Consider the following 21,292-nt stretch of genomic DNA (forward strand, 5'->3'; position numbering starts at 1 on the left):
AATATCTCACGTTTAAAAATGTGAATTATGTGTAGGCTTCTTGTACCAGACCCCATACACTGGAGTTCCATCATTTAAGAACAGAATTGTAGTAGCTGTGAACACAAGGACCAGTGAACAATGGGAACAATCATTACAAACTAGGTACACTATTATCTGAGGCCAATATCCTCCTTGGGTCTGTTCTAACTTAATTTTTTCAGCACAGTTAAAAGGAATGTAACTAGTAGTGCCATACATGACACGGTTAGTGCCAGTAGGACTAAGCACAAGAAGCAGACCATGTATTGTAAGTGGCATTTGGCCAGGTCACAGGCTGGAATTGCCTTTCCTGATGGCACATGAGTAATTGTGCCAACTGACTTTCATTGGCTGTTGACCGTGGTAGCATCAAAATATTCATCAACTGGTAGGGACAAGTCCTCAGATGCAGCTGGTGCTAACAGCTGTTTTTTTATACATGGCTTCAAGTTAGATAAGCTTTTGATGCTGCCAGCTTAAAGCAACTTTTACCTGCCTGTACTGTCTTCCAACACACAGTCCCTTTTCTTAAGTTCAGCTAGGCTATAACTATAGCGATGACCTCTGCTCAAACATTATTAAATGAAGCTATTCCATGTGGAGCATTAAAATCACATATTGCACTGAAATCCTGTATTACCGTACAGGTGTTGGAGTCAGTGTCCGGAAGGAGAAATGTAACCACCTCATATGATGGGCAGTCAGTTGGATAAGTCATTTGAGCAAGTCTGTTCCCATCATTTAACTTATTGTGTCGGGTTATTTCAGGCTGTACCCATTGAACCATTTCTCACACCTGCTGTTTCAAAAATCCGTCTGTTTTTGGAGAGATGGATTTGTTGCCATTGAAAGTAAGTAACGCAACATCGAGGAAAATGTCCTGAAGGAAGGAATTGGTTTAACGAATAAAGTTGATCCCAAAAATCATATTTTTAGTTTGAAAAAGGCATGTATTGATGTATTATAACCGTACGTTTCTGACGTGTGGCGGTTTTGAGGTGCAGAACAGCAAGCATACATTGTAAAACTAAGTAGAAGAATTCCCAAATCGCAAAATCTTTTCAAGTGACATTTTTCTCAATTGATTTTGCTTCCTTTGTAGTATTATGGCCTTATGTACATTCTGCAAGACATCTGGAATTCAAACTCAGTTCCCTAAATGGCTCAGTAAGTTTATCCAATGAGTATCTAAGCCATATGGAGCAGGTTGAACCTACAGTCTGCTTAATTAGCGAGGAATGGTACTAGGCATGCTAGAATTGGCATCTTTGTTGCCAGGTAAGGCAAAGGAAAAATCAGCCAGGGAGCTTGCCTCTGATCACCAGTGACTCCTGCTTTAAGTACATCTGTGTAGTTATCGAGTGAGGATAGGTTTGGATTTGGTTTTGTTGCCCCTGCCTGTTGAATAGTCTGGCAACATTGTCAGAGTTCACACATGGATAATAGCCACTTGTGTGAGGACCCACTCATGAAACTGTACCCCAGTGACAAGTCCGTACCTTTGAGGGAAGGGAAGAAAATTGGTAAGACAGAAAAAGGTGGAAACTATGGTACAGTGAAATATAGCTTCCGATGGAATAGTTTTAATCTGTCTTTTATTTCTTTTGCTTAAGGACAAGAATAATACAATCTGAATAGAACATTTTTTGAATTTTGTAATATTGGATAAAGAAGAAAAGTTCTTCTGCTCATTAGATCCTTTGGGAGTCCTGGATTCAGTTCCATTTACGCAGTTGCCCTAGTCGACAGACCAGTGTTTGTTTATTGTCTGGTGCTTGTTGCTACAATTGTTAGCATAGTGGCCCTTCTCTCTACACTGAAGAAATGGAAAGGAGGAGAGAGGGAAACACACAAGTTTGCAATAGGCAATAAAGTTCATTTCATTTAGGAAAGGATATTTAGGTTTTAGATTGCTGTTATTTTCACGTGTATGCCATTTTTATTTAAACTATTTTAATGAATCATGTCTAACTCATTCCATTGTAATAAATAATGAACTCAATAAATGTGCGGTATTTCCAAATTACATTATATGTGAGCACAGTTTCATCAAAAGCTTAGTTAAAGCATTTTTATTTTTTCCCCCTCAATTCAAAACAACCACACATAATTTCAACCTGTCACAACACTCAGATTGGTAATCAGGGATGGATAGGGACTCCAAAGAAGAGAGCAGGAAACAAACCTTTCTCCAAAAGCCATTTGAATGTATCTAGATTCCAATCCCACACACCTCTCTCTTTCTCCCCCTCCCCCCTCCTCCTCATCCTCAATAGGGGTAGGATTACAGCTGTATCAGAAAAGTGATGAGCTCTATTGTTTTAAACTGGAAAGCTATAAGATGAGTCAGCAACCCCACTATCAAACAACTAGCATTAACATTAGTGGTAAAAGTTTTAACTCATGGAATTAATCACTAAGTAGATAGCCAGTTTGCAGTCAATGGGAATACATAGCCAGGATGTGTAAAATAACATTGTATACCTTGAAGCACGTAACTTTGTCGAGAGACTTGTAGTCTTGGTAGCACTTTGCCTCTTGGGTGCTGCCCATTGGGAAAAGTGAGAGCTCAGCCATTTCCTATAGGAAAACACAGATAATTTCTACCTTAGTGGAATTACTGCTGGACAAACCAGTGCCACATGGGTCATGGGAAAAATGTTTGAAGCCACATTATTACCATTGTTCTGTGATTACCACAGTCATGGATCAAATGTTCTACCTAAAGTTCAGACCCAATGTAATTATTACTTTAAATTCCTACAGTGGAATTCAGGATACATTGTGGAATAGTGATCTACTGTAGCAGTTTGCTAACATTTTCTAAAGTATATTATTGTAACTCCATGACTTTCTAAAGAATATCATGATAATACATATTGGCCAAGAATTCGCTGGAATGGAGCATTTGGCCCTGAACACATTGGGCAGAAATTGCTTGTGAAATAATGGAGAGCTCAACACCGCTTTCTTAGTTGGGAAATGGAGGAGCAAGTTCTGGTGTTCGCACATGCCCTGTTAAACACAGAAATCCAGAACTTTATTGGTTCACCGGCGATATGACAGCTTTGAATTAAAAGGTATATCACACACACAATTAATTAAATAAAATCTGGAATTAAAAAAACTAGTATCAGTAATGGTGGCCATGAAACTACCGGATTGTCGTAAAAACCCATCTGGTTCACTAATATCCTTTAGGGAAGGAAACCTGCCATCCTTACCCAGTCTGGCCTATATGTGACTCCAGACCCACAGCAATGTGGTTGATTCTTAATTGCCCTCTGAAATGGCCTAGCAAGCCACTCAGTTGTAAAATCTCGCTAAAAAAAGGTCATAATAAGAATAAAACCAGACAGACCACCCGGCATTGGACCACTAGGCACCGGACATGACAAAGGCAAACCAAGCCCAGTCGACCCTGCAAAGTCCTCCTCACTAACATCTGGGGACTTGTGCCAAAATTGGGAGAGCTGTCCCACAGACTAGTCAAGCAACAGCCTGACATAGCCACACTCACAGATTCATACCTTTCAGCCAACGTCCAGACTCTTCCATCACCATCCCTGGGTATGTCCTGTCCCACCGGCAGGTGGCGGTACAGTGCTATACAGTCAGGAGTGAGTGGCCCTGGGAGTCCTCAAAATCGACTCCGGATCCCATGAAATCTCCTGGCATCAGGTCAAACATGGGCAAGGAAACCTCCAGCTGATTATCACCTGCCGCCCTCCCTCAGCTGATGAATCAGTCCTCCTTCATGTTGAACACCACTTGGAGGAAGCACTGAGGGTAGCAAGGGCACAGAATGTACTCTGGGTGGGGGACTTTAATGTCCATCACCAAGAGTGGCTCGGTAGCACCACTACTGACTGAGCTAACCGAGTCCTGAAGGACATAGCTGCCAGACTGGGCCTGCAGCAGCTGGTGAGTGAACCAACATGAGGGAAAAACCTACTTGACCTCGTCCTCACCAATCTACCAATTGCAGATGCATGTGTCCATGACAGTATTGGTAGGATTGACCACCGCACAGTCCTCGTGGAGACGAAGTTCCGTCTTCGCACTGAGGATACCATCCAACGTGTTGTGTGGCACTATCACAGTGCTAAATGGGATAGATTCAGAACAGATCTAACAGCTCAAAACTGGGCATCCATGAGGCGTTGTGGGCCATCAATTGCAGCAGAATTGTATTCCAGCACAATCTGTAGCCTCATGGCCTGGCATATTCCTCACTCTACCATTACCAACAAGCCAGGGGATCAACCCTGATTCAATGAGTGTAGAAGAGCATGCCAGGAGCAGCACCAGGCATACCTAAAAATGAGGTGTCAACCTGGTGAAGCTACAACTCAGGACTACATGCATGCTAAACAGCGGAAGCAACATGCTATAGCCAGAGCTAAGCGATTCCACAACCAACTGATCAGATCAAAGCTCTGCAGTCCTGCCACATCCAGTCGTGAATGGTGGTGGACAATTAAACAACGAACGGGAGGAGGAAGCTCTGTAAACATCCCCATCCTCAGTGATGGCGGAGTCCAGCACGCAAGTGCAAAAGACAAGGCTAAAGCGTTTGCAATCATCTTCAGCCAGAAGTGCCGAGTGGATGATCCATCTCGGCCTCCTCCCGATATCCCCACCATCACAGAAGCCAGTCTTCGGCCAATTCGATTCACTCCACGTGATATCAAGAAACGGCTGAGTGCACTGGATACAGTAAAGGCTATGGGCCCCAATAACATCCCAGCTGTAGTGCTGAAGACTTGTGCTCCAGAACTAGCTGCGCCTCTAGCCAAGCTATTCCAGTACAGCTACAACACTGGCATCTACCCGACAATGTAGAAAATTGCACAAGTATGTCCTGTCCACAAAAATGAGGACAAATCCAATCCAGCCAATTACCGCCCCATCAGTGTACTCTCAATCATCAGCAAAGTGATGGAAGGTGTCGTCGACAGTGCTATCAAGCGGCACTTACTCACCAACAACCTGCTCACTGATGCTCATGGGTTTGGCCAGGACCACTCGGCTCCAGACCTCATTACAGCCTTGGTCCAAACATGGACAAAAGAGCTGAATTCCAGAGGTGAGGTGAGTCTGACTGCCCTTGACATCAAGGCAGCATTTGACCGAGTGTGGCAGCAAGGAGCCCTACTAGAATCAGGGGGGAAACTCTCCAGTGGCTGGAGTCATACCTAGCACAAAGGAAAATGGTAGTGGTTGTTGGAGGCCAATCATCTCAGCCCCAGGACATTGCTGCAGGAGTTCCTCAGGGCAGTGTCCTAGGCCAAACCATCTTCAGCGTCTTCATCAACGACCTTCCCTCCATCATAAGGTCAGAAATGCGGATGTTCTCTGACGATTGCACAGTGTTCAGTTCCATTCGCAACCTCTCAGATAATGGAGCAGTCCATGCCCGCATGCAGCAAGACCTGGACAACATCCAGGCTTGGGCTGATAAGTGGCAAGTAACATTCGCGCCAGACAAGTGCCAGGCAATGACCATCTCCAACAAGAGAGTGTCTAACCACCTCCCCATGACATTCAACGGCATAACCATCACCGAATCCCCTACCATCAACATCCTGGGGGTCACCATCGACTAAAATCTTAACTGGACCAGCCACATAAATACTCTGCCTTCTGCCACCAGCCACATAACTGGCTTAGTGGCAGAAGGCAGAGGGTGATGGTCGAAGGTTGTTTTTGTGACTGGAAGCCTGTGGCCAGTGGGGTACCACAGGGATCGGTGCTGGGTCCCTTGCTGTTTGTGGTCTACATTAATGACTTGGATATGAATGTAAAAGGTATGATCAGTAAGTTCGCTGATGATACAAAAATTGGTAGGGTGGTAAATAGCGAGGAGGATAGCCTCAGTCTGCAGGACGATATAGATGGGTTGGTCAGATGGGCGGAACAGTGGCAAATGGAATTTAACCCGGAAAAGTGCGAGGTGATGCACTTTGGAGGGACTAACAAGGCAAGGGAATACACAATGAATGGGAGGACCCTAGGCAAGACAGAGGGTCAGAGGGATCTTGGTGTGCAAGTTCACAGATCCCTGAAGGCGGCGGAACAGGTAGATAAGGTGGTAAAGAAGGCATATAGGATACTTGCCTTTATTAGCCGAGGCATAGAATATAAGAGCAAGGAGGTTATGATGGAGCTGTATAAAACACTGGTTAGGCCACAGCTGGAGTACTGTGTGCAGTTCTGGTCGCCACACTACAGGAAGGATGTGATCGCTTTGGAGAGGGTGCAGAGGAGATTCACCAGGATGTTACCAGGGCTGGAGCGCTTCAGCTATGAAGAGAGACTGGGAAGATTGGGTTTGTTTTCCTTGGAGCAGAGGAGGCTGAGGGGGGACATGATTGAGGTGTACAAAATTATGAGGGGCACAGATAGGATGGATACTAAGGAGCTTTTTCCCTTCGTTGAGGGTTCTATAACAAGGGGACATAGATTCAAGGTAAAAGGCGGGAGGTTTAGAGGGGATTTGAGAAAGAACTTTTTCACCCAGAGGGTGGTTGGAGTCTGGAACTCACTGTCTGAAAGGGTTGTGGAGGCAGGAACCCTCACAACATTCAAGAAGCATTTGGATGAGCACTTGAAATGCCATAGCATACAAGGCTACGGACCAAATGCTGGAATATGGGATTAGAGTAGACAGGGCTGATGGCCGGCGCGGACACGATGGGCCGAAGGGCCTCTATCCGTGCTGTATAACTCTATGACTAAGAGCAGGTCAGAGGCTGGGTATTCTGCGGCGAGTGACTCACCTCCTGACTCTCCAAAGCCTTTCCACCATCTACAATGCACAAGTCAGGAGTGTGATGAAATACTCTCCACTTGCCTGGATGAGTGCAGCTCCAACAACACTCAAGAAGCTCGACACCATCCAGGACTAGGCAGCCTGCTTGATTGGCACCCCATCCACCACCCTAAACATTCACTCCCTTCACCACTGGTGCACTGTGGCTTCAGTGTGTACCATCCACAGGATGCACTGCAGCATCTCGCCAAGGCTTCTTTGACAGCACCTCCCAAACCCACGACCTCTACCACCTAGAAGGACAAGGGCAGCAGGCACATGGGAACACCACCTGCATGTTCCCCTCCAAGTCACACACCATCCCGACTTCGAAACATATCGCCGTTCCTTCATCGTCGCTGGGTCAAAATCCTGGAACTCCCTTCCTAACAGCACTGTGGGAGAACCTTCACCACACGGACGGCAGCGGTTCAAGAAGGCGGCTCACCACCACCTTCTCAAGGGCAATTAGGAATGGGCAATAAATGCTGGCCTTGCCAGCAACGCCCACATCCCATGAACTAATAAAAAAAACACGTTGTAATGAGAGAAATCATTGAAACGGTGCAAACTTGCTTATCTGCCGAGTTGGAAAGTGGCTAATTATGCCACAAAACAGGTACACATAAAAATACAGGTCTAAACTAAGTTTTAACAGCACGGTAAGTCTTCATGATTGCCAAACAACTAAAAATTAACTTAAAAATGTGGCATCTCATTACTCCTTATTTTAATAGTTTCTTTTAAACTTTTCCCTTCTCTTATTTAATTCAATTATTTCTTACCCTCCCTCTTTTGCACTGTCTAACTGTTTTTACATTGATATTAATGTTGTACCTTTCACTTCCTGGTTTAACAATTCAAGCCTGCTGAAACAGTGAACGTAGCTTATCAAAAAATGCTGCGATCTGATTGGTTGAGGGGAGAGATCGATCCTCTCACTTCTCCCGGGGTCCTAGCTTTGCTTGAACTGACGCTGGGCTCTTCTCCGCTTCCTATTCGAGGAAGTGGCTGATGAAATGACTGTGGTAAGTTAGTGGGTTGGTATAAATCTTTGGAGCGGTGAGCAGTGTTGGTTCGCCACTCTGAGCAGTTTCTGCTCCATTAGTTGGATCTTTATGCGCTCTGATCCTCCAGTGGCGAATTTATGCAAATATTTGCTGGAGAGCACATTAGAATACGCCACTGCGAGGATAGTGGCAATTCAGAAGTGACACAGACAATGGCCATAGACTAATGCTTGCTATCAGTTCTGATTTTGATCACTTGAACAGTATTCATCCACTTTTTATTCTGGTTTATAAAAGCATGTTTTCAACTGGTGAGCATAGTTGAGTATTTACCATAAATCTGGTTATTTTTGTTTTCACGGTATTCCTGGGTGTAATATGGACAACGTGTAGCTGCATGTACCTGAATTAATCGTTTTCAGATGTTGGTGGGCAAATTCATTTCAAAGAGCATATCCTGTGTTTTACCAGGGAAATATATTAAAAACTCAATGCAAGATCTGTAGGAAGTAAATATTTAATAATTCATTTCAGATATCCCTGCCTTTAAATTCAGAGCAGCTGCAGCATCTCTAATAGTTGTCTTAACTCTTAAATAGACCAGTTTTATATTTGTTCCTGTGCACTAACCCACTGAGGTGAAATTGTATGTATAAATATGAATTCTGAAAGAAATGAGTGTTAGGATCGATAGTCCATGTTAAAATTAGCGATTGACACTGTTAAGGGACCAGAGATTAGTGAATCAATACAAACATTAAATGGCTTTCAAAAATTCAATTCCATTAAACAGAAAACTTTCCAGCCAGCGAGTATATCGAAAGATAATTTTGTGCATTAACTAAATAAATTGACAAAATTCAATAAAAAAAATCTTTGTTTAAGGGAAATCTACTGTGTGCCTTCCACTTTCTGTATCCCTCACACATACTCCTTTACTGATTTACTCAATTTTTATTCTTTATTTTTTTAATAAAAGACCAGGACATGCAGTAAGATGGCATCCAACATACTGGATTGGAAGCCTTGTGGACCTGTGCATCTGTTTAGTATTGGAGTTCTCCAAGACACAGCAGGGCTTCTGCACTGCTTGTGCTGGAAGAACTGTCTGTCGGATACCCTGCACTTGTAGCAGCTTCAGATGCTTCCATTCCTGGTCGTGTTGAACTAGTGGCAGTGCCCTGGGACTTGGGCAGATTTGCTCGAGCCCCAACCGGAGACCTATGGCTGACTCTTGCATCTGCCACACCCGGCCCTGGTTCAGCACCCAGCCGCACATCAAACACAGACATGGCGGCATGGAGGGAAAGATGTTTTAAAAAATAAAATTACTTTCCTTCTCGCATAGGACCAGTCTCATTCTCTGTCATCCACCCCTTCCATCTTACAATCGGTGTCTCCTCCTTCTCCTTTCCCCTACAATTTTCCGTATTCCCCCCATAAAAACAGGGTCTATCTGCCTGTTTCCTTTATCACCCATTCAACCACAGAGCTCTCCTATGTCCTTATGCTGGAAGCCCTTTGAAAGGCTTTTCTTTCCATTGTTGGAAATTGGTGGAGGCTAGCACTACAACTTCTGGGGAACAAAACAGAAATCAGTCATCCCTCCTGAAATTTAAAAAAAAATCAAAAAATGGGACTCTTGAAGCACTTCAAAACATGATTGAAGTTAGCGATACAACTGGAGCGCCAACATCATGAAAAAAAAATAAAAAGTGAGCCGAGGGAATCAGTGGTATGGGAACAAGTTTTAGAAAACTTCAGTGTCTGTTTCATCTAATAGACCAATCTGATCACAACGAACAATTAAAGCAATTTAAATTTTAGAAATATACATACATGCAGATAGGTGGGCATGGAGCCTGGTTGTGACTGTGAAAATGTACTTCAAATGAAACATTTGTGCCTGCGCACAGATACTTTTCATTTCCCCCCCAGAGTCTTTGCGCTCCTCTAATCCAATCATTTAATTTTGCAGAATTATTATCTTCTCTGTATTTCATGGTTTCTTCCACCCTTCAGCATTTACTCATGATTGTAGTCCTTTCCTTTGTTTATTTTGCCCATTTTAGTGTGACGCATTTCACTCCCATTTCTCTTTTTATCCCTTTCCCAATTTTTAATGTTTCCAACTGTTATTTTGGTGGGGGCGGGGGGTTCATAGTTTCTCTTGTTATCTCCTTATTTTAAATTAAATGCAACAAATAGAATGGATGTTACTGATCGAGATGACAATGATGTAATTTAACACACAGCTGAATTATGTTACAGGTTCTGGCCTTGAGGTAATTGAAATGATCCATTTGTGCTAGATTGAAATTAGAATGAGAATTTAAAGGCTTCAAATTAAGACAGCAGACATAAATTTAAAACCAGTAGGAAATAATTATAAACCATATTAAACAGTGATAAATGTTCTGAAACAATCTGGCAGGCTAGTAGAAGCAAAAATATTAATGGTGTTCAAAATGAAGCTGCATGTTATAAAATGGGATACAGCTGGCTCTTTCTTGTCCTTGACTTTTATGTGCTTAATAAATGAGTATTCTCTTAATTCAGAAGCATATATATTTATTCTGCATACGTTCTACAGTATTTATGTATCATTTATGTAGCCTTCCGTGGGGACATTATTAAGATTCCAAAAACAACATGACTAGCTCCAAGGTCACTAAATTCTGGAGCTAACTAATTTACTCACTTGGTTCTTAGTTGTGTTGACTGTCCATGAATTTAATTTAAAAATACATATTTAAAAATATATATACCTACATCTCAAATGTGTACAATTTTTGTTCCGTCAGCACATCTAACTCCAAACATTGATATTTTCATTAAATACATTAACCTAACTTCAGTATTAATAACAAACAGTACATAGGTTCTCCAACCAGTACTTCAGTTAAGGCACGTCACTAATTTTAAGCAAAAATATATTTTTGAAACCTACCTTGTTCAAATCTGTGTTCCATTCAGTAAATTCATTACTTGGACTGAAAAAAATAGAAAATAAACAATCATTTATAGATTGTTTGGCATCAGAAGAAATTGTACTGAAGCATTGTTTTCATTCCCCTTCCTGCATCTTTTTACTTTTGTTAAGTTAAAAGGTTCCTCAGTCTACTTCAAAGAACAGAAGAGGAGCAGGAGTAGGCCATACAGCCCCTCGAGCCTGCTCCACCATTCAGTAAGATCGTGGCTGATCGTCTACCTCAACTCCACTTACCCACCCTATCCCCATACCCCTTGATTCCCTAAGTGTCCAAATATCCATCGATCTCAGTCTTGAATATACTCAACAACTGAGAATCCATAGCCCTCTGGGGTAGAGAATTCCACTTCTAACTTCATGCTGCCTTCAACAGTTGAAAGGAATAGGGGTGGCTACTTGGGTATGCTTTTTCAGCAAAGGGACGAATACATACATCCCTATGATTTTATAGTTGGACAGACGTTCTACATATGGTATGTAAAGTAATTATGTGGCTCTTAGCACATCATCGGAACGTCTCAAAAGCGGTTCACACCTGACTAATTACTTTTGAAGTGCAGCCATCTTTGTTATGGTGACAAACATAACCTCCAATTTGTGTGCAGCAGAATACTATAAACAACAAATGAATGACCTGTTGGTGTTGGTTGAGGAAGAACTGCTGACCACAATACTGGGAGAACTTCCTGACCTTCAAAAAGTGCCATGGAATCTTGAACATTAACAGGCGAAGTGTCTCAGTTTAACATCTCATCTGATGAACAGTATTTCAAAGAATGCAGCACTCTCACAGTACTGCATTGAAGTGAGGCTTGACCCACAACCTTCTTAGTTAGATGTGAGAGTGCTGCCAATTGTGCCAAACTGATGATAATTATGTACTCAAGGTTGATGAATACAACATTTGAAGATGTCATCTGTAACATACTTAGATATTTTAACAAAGATTTCCTGAATGTTTAACTGGTAGGATTCTACCTAACTTCATATCACCTGAAATAATCGATCCTAACTCAGTATCACAGTTGTTTCAACAAGTCAAGGAGGGCACTATTTAGTATAACTTGTATAATACTTACTGTGAAAATTTACATTCTGTTCCTTCAGGGCAGAAACCAGCCAGATAATTCACACACATTACCTTCCTGGTGTGTTTATTTTTGCACAGTGGGCCTGCCACAGAAACAGTTCAAATGCAATGGATTTCATTTATTGTATTGTTACTTCTCACTATTTTTGTAAAATTAAAATTTAATAAATCCACAATTTTAAAAATTGCAATACTTTGTCAATTCCCACTTTTAAAAAATGTTCAGCTGCATATTTACATTTCATTCTTTGTCTTATGTCCGAGACCATTGAATAACCTCTGAAGTACAGATGACAAGCTATTTACAAAACAAAGTGTCTTTTCAGTACAAGATCAATCCAGGTGTCAAATGTATCTTGGATTTAGCCCTCTGACTGTGACTGATGATGCTCTTAGTTCCCAGTATGCAATTTCCCGATCATAAAACCAGGAAAAGAATCATTCAGCGAATAAAACTAAATGGACATGGTTGAATGAAAAAACATTAAAAGAAGAAGGTTACTTCAAACACAAGACAAATAACATGAAATTTAGGTTTGGTTTTGTCAACATTCCCAATGAATTATAAACTGAAAAGGCCATCTGTGATACATATAAGATGAAACCAGAAAAACTGCAAATGCTGGAAATACACAGGTCAGTCTGCATCAGCAAAGAGAAAAGTTAGGTTACCATTTTGTACTGAAACCCTTCGTGAGAGTTCTGACAAAGGATCTCACCCTGAAACATTAACCTTCCTCTTTCCATCCTCAGAAAATGATGGACCTGCTGTGTATTTTCAGTATTTTCTGGTTTTTGTACCTGAAGTACATACAGCAAATGAAAATAAAGAGATTCAAGAAGGGTTTTAGAAATGTAAGCAAATGTACTGGCAATGCAAATGCAGAGAACACAAAAATAATCAGAAACATCCTCAACAAGGAAGTCATTAAGATTTTATTGCAACATACAAGTGATTTATTAAATAAAGACCATATAAACCCTCTACAACATACCCCCATCTTACTTTATATAAATACCCATAAGTTGATTCCAAGCAATTAATGGATTACTGGAGATTAATGGAATACTAAAGGATAAGGTTCTGTTTGGCCATATTCTAGAAGGGTTTTGCCTATGAAACTTTCTACTGAAGTACTTTCCAATTCTCCTATTCTGCAGCTGGTCTTCCAATCAGAACCAGTTTCTCTTTGCTGTTCCTTGCTTTGAGGGAAACTAATGTACAAGTTCTCAGCAGCCACCTGAATTGCTGCCCAGTCTGCTGGTTGTATTGAGTACATAGGGCTGGAACTTGCTCCGACAGGCATGGCAAGGCCATCCTCCGGACAAACACTATGAAAATACTTACCTCGTGGCTCTGACATCCACTTGCTTCCTTTTCAATTTTTTTTTCAGTTCAGTGCTGTCATTTCAGCGCCAGTTCATTTGGAACTGATACAGACTGTGGGAATAGAAGCCACGCCCACAGAATCTGTCAAGAAGAGAAGTCACGCCCACCAGCAGGCAAGTAGAAATCATTCACTTAAACTAACATACAGAAGTTTACTTTAAGTAAAAAATTTAAGATATAAAAATCCAAGCAAATGATTTAATGTAACGAAACTTTCAGAAGTTAAAGTAAAAAAAGTTAAAAATGTTTTGAATTTTTTTTAATGATCAAAAAATATAGAGTAATATGACATTCCACTTTTTAAAAATTTAATTTTTTGTTGTTTCGCAGTCATTAACAGTCATCATGCTTTTAAAAAGTAGTGTAGGGCTGGTATTTTCCAGCGTAAGTATCTTAGTTTCAGCTGGGCAGATGGGTAAGTTTACCAATGTTTAATGATTTTATTGGTTGTAGCGTAGGTGGCCCTTTAATTCGGACCTGTCAAACTGCTGGCGAACCAATGGGAGCAAGGTCTCGATTTCCTGGTTTTAGTGCACGTGCGCATTCGCGAACTTGCTCCCAGTCTTCGCCGGCGATTTGGGAGGATGCCATTGATGAATAGCGTCCTTGGGTGAGTAATTTCTGGGTCATGATTTTTCTCAGTGAAAAGATGTGACGACCAGGCCAGGCATAACAATTGTATGCACATTTGCGTAGGAATTGTGAGAAATTCCCAATGTTATAGGTTCAATCTTAGAAATTGAAACAAATTTATGTGTTACTTTATGTACGGCAAAGTTGTTTTTATTTGCTAGTGCATAGTGTGATTCATTAAGCAGCATAGCAGTAAAACGTAACAGGATTAATCACAATAATATTCCTGCATACATGGAACGGGACAGCAGAAGTATTGCAATTAATGGTTATCTAAATTTCTTCTTAGCATAAGCCATGTTCCTTCAGCACCTGTGTGAAGAGGAACTCTCACATATTTGATATTTTCAATCAGGATTACAGAATTGTATAAAGAATATTACTTATAAAAGACTTTCAGATTATGTTAGATTTGCAATCATATGATGTAATCTGTAATGTCAAAGGTTGATTGTATGATTTAAACCTGGCTTGGCCTCATGTAGGCATTGGGATTTCTGGTTTACGCATATTCCAGATGTCAGAAAATTCTACAGCTGAATGATATTCTAAATTTTGTCACAGGTCCTGAAAATTTTAAATAATAAACATCATAACCCATAGTTGCCAATAGTCTATTGGAAGAGAGCAGGGCAGTGTCATTCATTGTGGATTTCTCCAGTAAAAAAAAACAGCTCATACATGATGGGCTGAATTACCTCCTTTGTTGTAAACCCCTATGGTTCCATGACCTACTGATTTGCTGTATTTAATCCTCATTTTCTTACCAACAATAGGACAATCGTAAATACAGATCCCTATATTCTTTTGTCTTCTCCATACTCATATATCCTACTGGTGCCGACCTGAAGCCACCTTTGCAACAACCTTCCTTTAACAACAATTGAACAACAGAACTTCAGGCGAGCACCACACTAACTTATTTCCCCAGATAAACTCCAGAAGGATTGAATGCTGTGAAATCCTAAATCTACTTCTTTGCTCTGCAGATAGCAAGTATACTACCATGAGTTAAAACTGTTAATCTTTAGTAACCCAGGAATAGAAACCAAAAGCAGAATAGCAGGGGGTGGGGGTTGAAACCTGCCTCTTGGATGTTATTAATTTTCTCATATGCTGGACAATCCTGCTTGAGAGTGAAAAAAATATTTTGTATAAAGAATAAAAGGGTTCTGGTAATTTTTTGGTCTTCACAAGGACTTTAACATATTTGAATCCTCAGCACTAGAAAAATTGATAATTAATACAATATTCACCATAATGAGAAAATAAAAACAGCAAGATACTTACCATGTTTGCAGAATCCTCTGTCATACCAGGGACAGTCTTGAATTTTCATCTCTGCATCAATGTGTAGGAAAGGGCAGTCTCTTTTATTGCATTCACCTGCATCCAAAACAGATATGTTATGGTGGCTCAGCATCAATATTATGCAATGCAGTGGTAGAACAGATTGCTGCTGCTGTTCCCCAAACCCATGGTTCCCAATCTTAGCTAGGTGCTCTGGGAAGAAGCAGTAGAGAAAGAAAAATGATGACAAATTGATTCCTGGATATGAACAGCTTGAATAAGCACATTGCCATTTTTAAAAAAGGAACAGATAGATGCAAGTGGTAGCAATATTCAGACTTTCAACCACCCCTCCACCAGATAATTTTGGCCTAATTTGAATTTGAATATGGATTCCTTTTTCAAACTCGCTGCTTATCTCCATATGGAGCATTACATAGGATAATTATTGAAAAATTCTAACTTCTTAAAAATCAAATTTTTCCAAATTTTCTCTCCTTGCCCCACTCCTGAAGGCAACAACTCGTGCTGGGGTAAAGTTCCACAGGCTGCAAAAGCTTTCCAATGTCTTGGCCAAGGGTCCACATGTCATGTGTAAGCTTAGACAGTAAGACCTAGATTTTCACCTCACACATTCCAGTGTGGAGCTTTAGCCCCTAGGAGCACCTATTGGAAAATTGAGCAAATGTTGCCCATGATTTTCTGTCCATTGATTTTAATGGTCAGAATATTCTGCACAGTGCCCCTAGTTTTCCAATAGGAGCGCCCAGCAGTTGAACCTCCACAGCTGGGACACTGACGACAAGAGTTTAGGCTCAGCAGGCCATCGCAGCCAAACCCAATCTTATTTTGTCTCCACGACCTTGTATAATAAGGGAAAAAACCCTGGCTGACTTTTCTCTTCCTTAGACCAGAGACCAATGATTAAACTTGAAACCTTTGTAGTCTTGTAACTGAATACTACATCATATGGCATTTATCCACTGAAGCATTGGGGATTCCTTTAATCCTATTTAAAAGCAATACAGTAAAAGTTATGCAAGCATGCACTTTATGTAAAATCTCTCAGACCAGTGCATACCTTTTGCAGTGATACTGGTCAATTAGTAACTGTACTAAAAAGTTAACCAGACTCTTTACAGAAACTCTCTCTAGTTGATTTTATGTATACCCTGGTCAGGGAAGTGTAAACATTAAATGTGAGTATTCTTAGACTTATTTTCTCCATCACAATTTAGAAACGTTCTAATTTTGAAGTTTGATAGAGCAAGAGGTTCTACCCATTGACTATGAATGGCCGAATTTCCAGCCCTATTTTGTTATTTATAATGTTCAATGTTAGAAGCTTATAGCAATTAATTTCAACTGTGTCCTCTACTTACCACATTCAGTCAGCAGTCCTATCAAATCTTTTTGGATCTTAGAAAAGTCTCTTGTTATAAAAAAAAATCCTCTGGTTGGAACTAATGGCAACATTACGCTCATTCTACCAATCATCTCACATGAAAACTTCGACCCTTGGTATCTCAAGTCAGTCACTATTATTATCCTAAGTTTTATTTCTATGCATAACCTTACCATATTTTGAATAGAAGTAGCACCGTGGCATTTTGGTCACATCATACTCGTGTAAAAAATCGCACTGATCCCCCTTTTTACACAGGCCTCGGAGCCAGTGTTTGCATACAATGGACTTGTCTCCACTGATGTGCCGAAATGGGCACATCTTTTCTGCAACAACCAAAAAGATAGCATTAACTGCAATGGACTGTTGGAAGACTGGAAAATTACACAAGTATTGGAATCGGTGCAGTGAGAGAATAGGAGAAAAATGAAGAATCTGGTTCAGTCTGGAGTGAGGCCCATTACTAAGCAGATGTCATGAGGAAGGCCCATGATTTGTAGTTTCATGGAAAAGTTGACAATCGTGAAATAGAATTCTCCTAAAGAGTGAAAAATCCTGTAATTGCAAGTAACAAGAACAGAACTTGACTTATTCACTCATTATAAGACAGTAGTCTTGATCATAGGTATTGTAATGAGGAATTAATTAGCAATTATCCATTTAGTAAATCACATCAAATGCTTCCTCTACATTTGTTGTAGTAATTAATTGCTGTCATCTTACACAATTAACTTTAAAGCGACAGTTTTCAAGGTTGATTTTGAATGTTTCCATGATAATTTTCTGAAATTCAATTTTTATTTGAATTCACAGAATGTCATCCATATTAAGAAATTAAGGTGATCATTCTCCATTATACCGACACACAAATGGGCTGAGACATTAAGCAACAAGAATTTCAGGCATCGCTAGCTCATTTGAAGGCATTAATGGTCTCCACACTAAAATAAGGTTGATGGCATTGGACGAAGACAAAAAACAACAGTCAGCATGTACACGCTTCATGGTCGCTGCCAGGGAATTGTATACGCGGGCTCACACCTATAGTATCCCAACTTACGGAGATCCAGAGCTCAGCTGGATTGTCAGGGGATAGATTTATTGAATAAAAAGTATTTATTTGATGACGAGGGGTGGGCAAAGCACAGGGTGAATTGCTGATCTACAGCAGCAGTGACTCAGCAGTAAGATACCCAACACTATCTCAGTCTGAGACATGTCTAGCGGCATTGGGTGGAGGGGAGCTGGGAGGGAGAGGGGAACTTAAAAAGGCACAGATTTTTAAAAAAATGGCAGGGGTTATTGCCTGAGGTAAATGGGTCAAGATGGAGCTTCAAGCCCTGAATTGGTCTGGTGGTGTAGCTCCCAGGAGAGTAATACCAGGTACACAGAACGAAAATGTACATTTCTACAATATTTAGCTAGCATATCTTTATTAAAAAAGTGTTGAGCTGCAAATGTCTGTTGTGAGCCAGTAACATGTCATTATGGTTAAATCAGAATCCAAATACTTTACAAATCCATGTTTCTGTAACTGTTTATCAATGTTCAACGCTCAAAAAATCAATTCTAAAAATACAGTAACCAAAAAGACTGGTGACCGATGAAATTGCTTTGAAAAATAGTATGTAGTTTCACTTTACACCAGTGACACCATCAAGCAGACTCATACCAGAAGCAGCATGGGGTCAGCATTTCCCTTACATTCCTAAGATAACGTATTAATGACAATGCCACTGGGCATCCCATACAACATCTATGGCGCATTTCCATTCAAGGCTCTATCTTGATCTAAAGTAACGCCATATTTGAAGACAGTTCTGTTCGTAAGCACAAACAGGTCACATTCTCAGTACTTGAATGATGTTCTTCATATCAATTAGTATCTTACCTTTTAAACATTCACCTTTAATGAAAAACTCGCAGACTGCTGAACCAGATTCTGCAAAGAAAGATCACAATATTTACAGAACTGCAAGGCTATTCTCCTGTCTTGGTTCTACATATATTTTGTTTACTCAGTGAGTTCCCATGTAGTGCTTAGATTAATGAATTTCTCACATCTTTGCAGTTAACATCCTACACCAACTTTTTCCAGCACCTACTAACAGTAAACATTTTACAATATTCATCTATAGCTGTAGCCTTTGCTGCACTACAGAGGCAGCATCCACTATGCCCAACCTACTTCTGACAATGTCTTAAAATAAACCATTGAAAACCATTTTAGTGCACAGTGAAGATATTAAATTTGTACTCTGCACATGCAAACTTATATGTCTAACATTCTACAATACCCCAATTGAGATGCACCTCATTATAATTAAGAGGATAAAGAAACATTTTTTGTAGTAGGACAAGCACAAAAACACCCATGCTTAAGAGTCTGAAAACCAAGCTACTGGGAAATCCACACAAGTAGAATTTTCATCTGTCTGATATGGAGGAACATATCTAAACCCAAAGAACTTCGATACAGAGCCAAGAGTCAAGACTTCGGAAATGTGTGTAGGGGTACTGCTGATGAACCATTGCCTAAAAGGGTGGTAGAGGCAGAAACCCTCAACTCATTTAAAAAGCACCTGGATGTGCATCCGAAGTGCTGTGACCTAGAAAGCTATGGACCAAGTGCTGGAAAGTGGGATTAGGCTGGGTGGCTCATTTTCAGCTGGCGCGGACATGATGGGCAGAATGGCCTCCTTATGTGTCGTAAATTTTCTATGATTCTAAGATGCTTAACTGAGTACAACCACGCAGCTCATCAGCGGGGAGGACTGCTCTCCTCTTTAGGGAATTGGCTTGCAGGGTTATGTGGTGCTGAACAGATATAATCCCTCATCAAGAAGCTAGACCGGCTGGTCAATCATCAACAGTGCACTGAAGCACTGCAGATCCAGTTGGCTCAGGTCTAGAAGTACTGAGCCTGCTACGGAGGTTTGGCTCGGTTCCAATCGCCCAATTCTAGGCCTGTCATCTTGGTGTCAACTCAGCTCCAAAATGACCCTGATGACCAATGCCTGTTCCCAAGGAGGATAACATAATCTGATAAGGCCCAAGTACTAATAGTGCCCTGCAGCTTGCAACCAAAACGATTAGCCAGCATTTTGTTGTTTGATGCTGTCATATTACAAGACATTAGAACCCCAAAAAACATTTATAAACAGAGAGACATATTTCAATAAGTCCAGATTTCTGTTTTCAGATTCATATTAAAAGGCCCAATTCACAACAACTGGAACTGGACACTCTTCCCACAAAATAATTCAGGAATAGTTGTGACAGCAAAATACAAACTGAAGTAGGAATCTAAGCTTACAGGAGTTTAGATATGGGGAGCAGATCTTGTGACATTAGTTTCATGGTATCATAAAATTGTTGTCCACTTTAAATATCTGAAACTCAGTTTCAAAGTACTGGATAAATTATGAACAAAACAAATCAGTGAGATGAACTTTATTGAGAAGCATTTTATTAACTTTGTCCAAATCTTGAGCTAAGGCTATTCACTATCTTGAACTCATTTTATGTGCTTTTAAACAGTTGACAATATTCAGAAGAATTGGTATTTAGCTTTCTCAGGAGTAATCCATTGTCTAATAGCAATGCTGAACTACAGCAACAGTGGTCCATTACAAAGATAATACAGAATCACCATGAAGCAATTCATAGCCGATTAAAATACATTATATATTCTCTTCAGATTGTAGCTACAATCATTACTTTGATTTTATTTTGTTTTCGGTGACAAAAGGCAGCACAATTTATTTTCAAAGGGTTATTTACGCAATTAAATATTTCATTACCACACACGTGCATTACCACACAACCTATGCCTATTAAATAAACTTTTCTGTAAGATATATGTCCACCTCTATTCCCTAATTTCAGATTTTGGTAAACATTACATCTGAGTCCTTCTTAAAAACTGATCTCTTTCAAGATAATCATGAATATCAACAAAATAATTATTAAAGTTAGATATTGAAATTAGTTTCAAATGCATTTAGATTTTTAGTAATTTGAGAACAATGGCAGACTTTTTAAATACTATGGCAGCAGTGAATCTTAGCAACAAGCATTTGATTTTTCCCAGGTTTAAATTCCAGATTATAATTTTTCCCTTACTGTCCATGCCGGAAAAGGGCAACTCCACAATTCCTCTCTGTTGCTCCAAGACAATTTCAAAATCAAATCTCATCTCCTGTAGACTAGCTATCAACTCTTGCATCTTTCAATGTTTAAATTCAAATTGTTTCTTTCAGTCAATACTATTCTCAATAAGCATGTTACTTAACAGACTTTATTTATAAACTTACCAGTGCCCAGGGCCTGCTGGGACTTTAAAAAAAAATTAAGTTCTGTTTAAAATTACATTTCTTAGTAAACTACAGATTACAGTATGAAAATAGATTTGTTGATTAAACAGTTTAATTTAATTACTTCTAAATTAAGGGGCTATACTAGTCACATGACCTGATTCACTAATAGGGTTGGAGACTTGATTAATTGTTCTCTGAAAGCTGAGGTGGATCTTCTGGTTTTTTTGGATTTAGGAGTTTATTACTTCAGTGAATTCTCTGTAAATATTTGCTGCAACAATAGATTAGGAAAGTATTTTAGAGTTTTATAATTGCATTGTAAGGGAAG

General features: G+C 40.1%; 1 protein-coding gene across 1 annotated transcript; it reads right to left on the minus strand.

The window, feature by feature from the left end:
- Positions 1-1,663: 1,663 nt before the first annotated feature.
- Positions 1,664-20,907, minus strand: LOC137341387 (putative cleavage and polyadenylation specificity factor subunit 4-like protein). Its single transcript, XM_068004503.1, has 8 exons — positions 20,771-20,907; positions 18,537-18,587; positions 16,819-16,971; positions 15,241-15,336; positions 11,917-12,010; positions 10,796-10,838; positions 2,506-2,601; positions 1,664-1,837 (listed from the first exon to the last, which is right to left on the minus strand). Exons 1-8 carry the CDS (start codon positions 20,871-20,873, stop codon positions 1,760-1,762), a joined length of 714 nt encoding a protein of 237 aa, XP_067860604.1. The 5' UTR covers positions 20,874-20,907; the 3' UTR covers positions 1,664-1,759.
- Positions 20,908-21,292: the final 385 nt, after the last annotated feature.

The sequence above is a fragment of the Heptranchias perlo genome, chromosome 23 (assembly GCF_035084215.1).
Source record: "Heptranchias perlo isolate sHepPer1 chromosome 23, sHepPer1.hap1, whole genome shotgun sequence".
NCBI lineage: Eukaryota > Metazoa > Chordata > Chondrichthyes > Hexanchiformes > Hexanchidae > Heptranchias > Heptranchias perlo.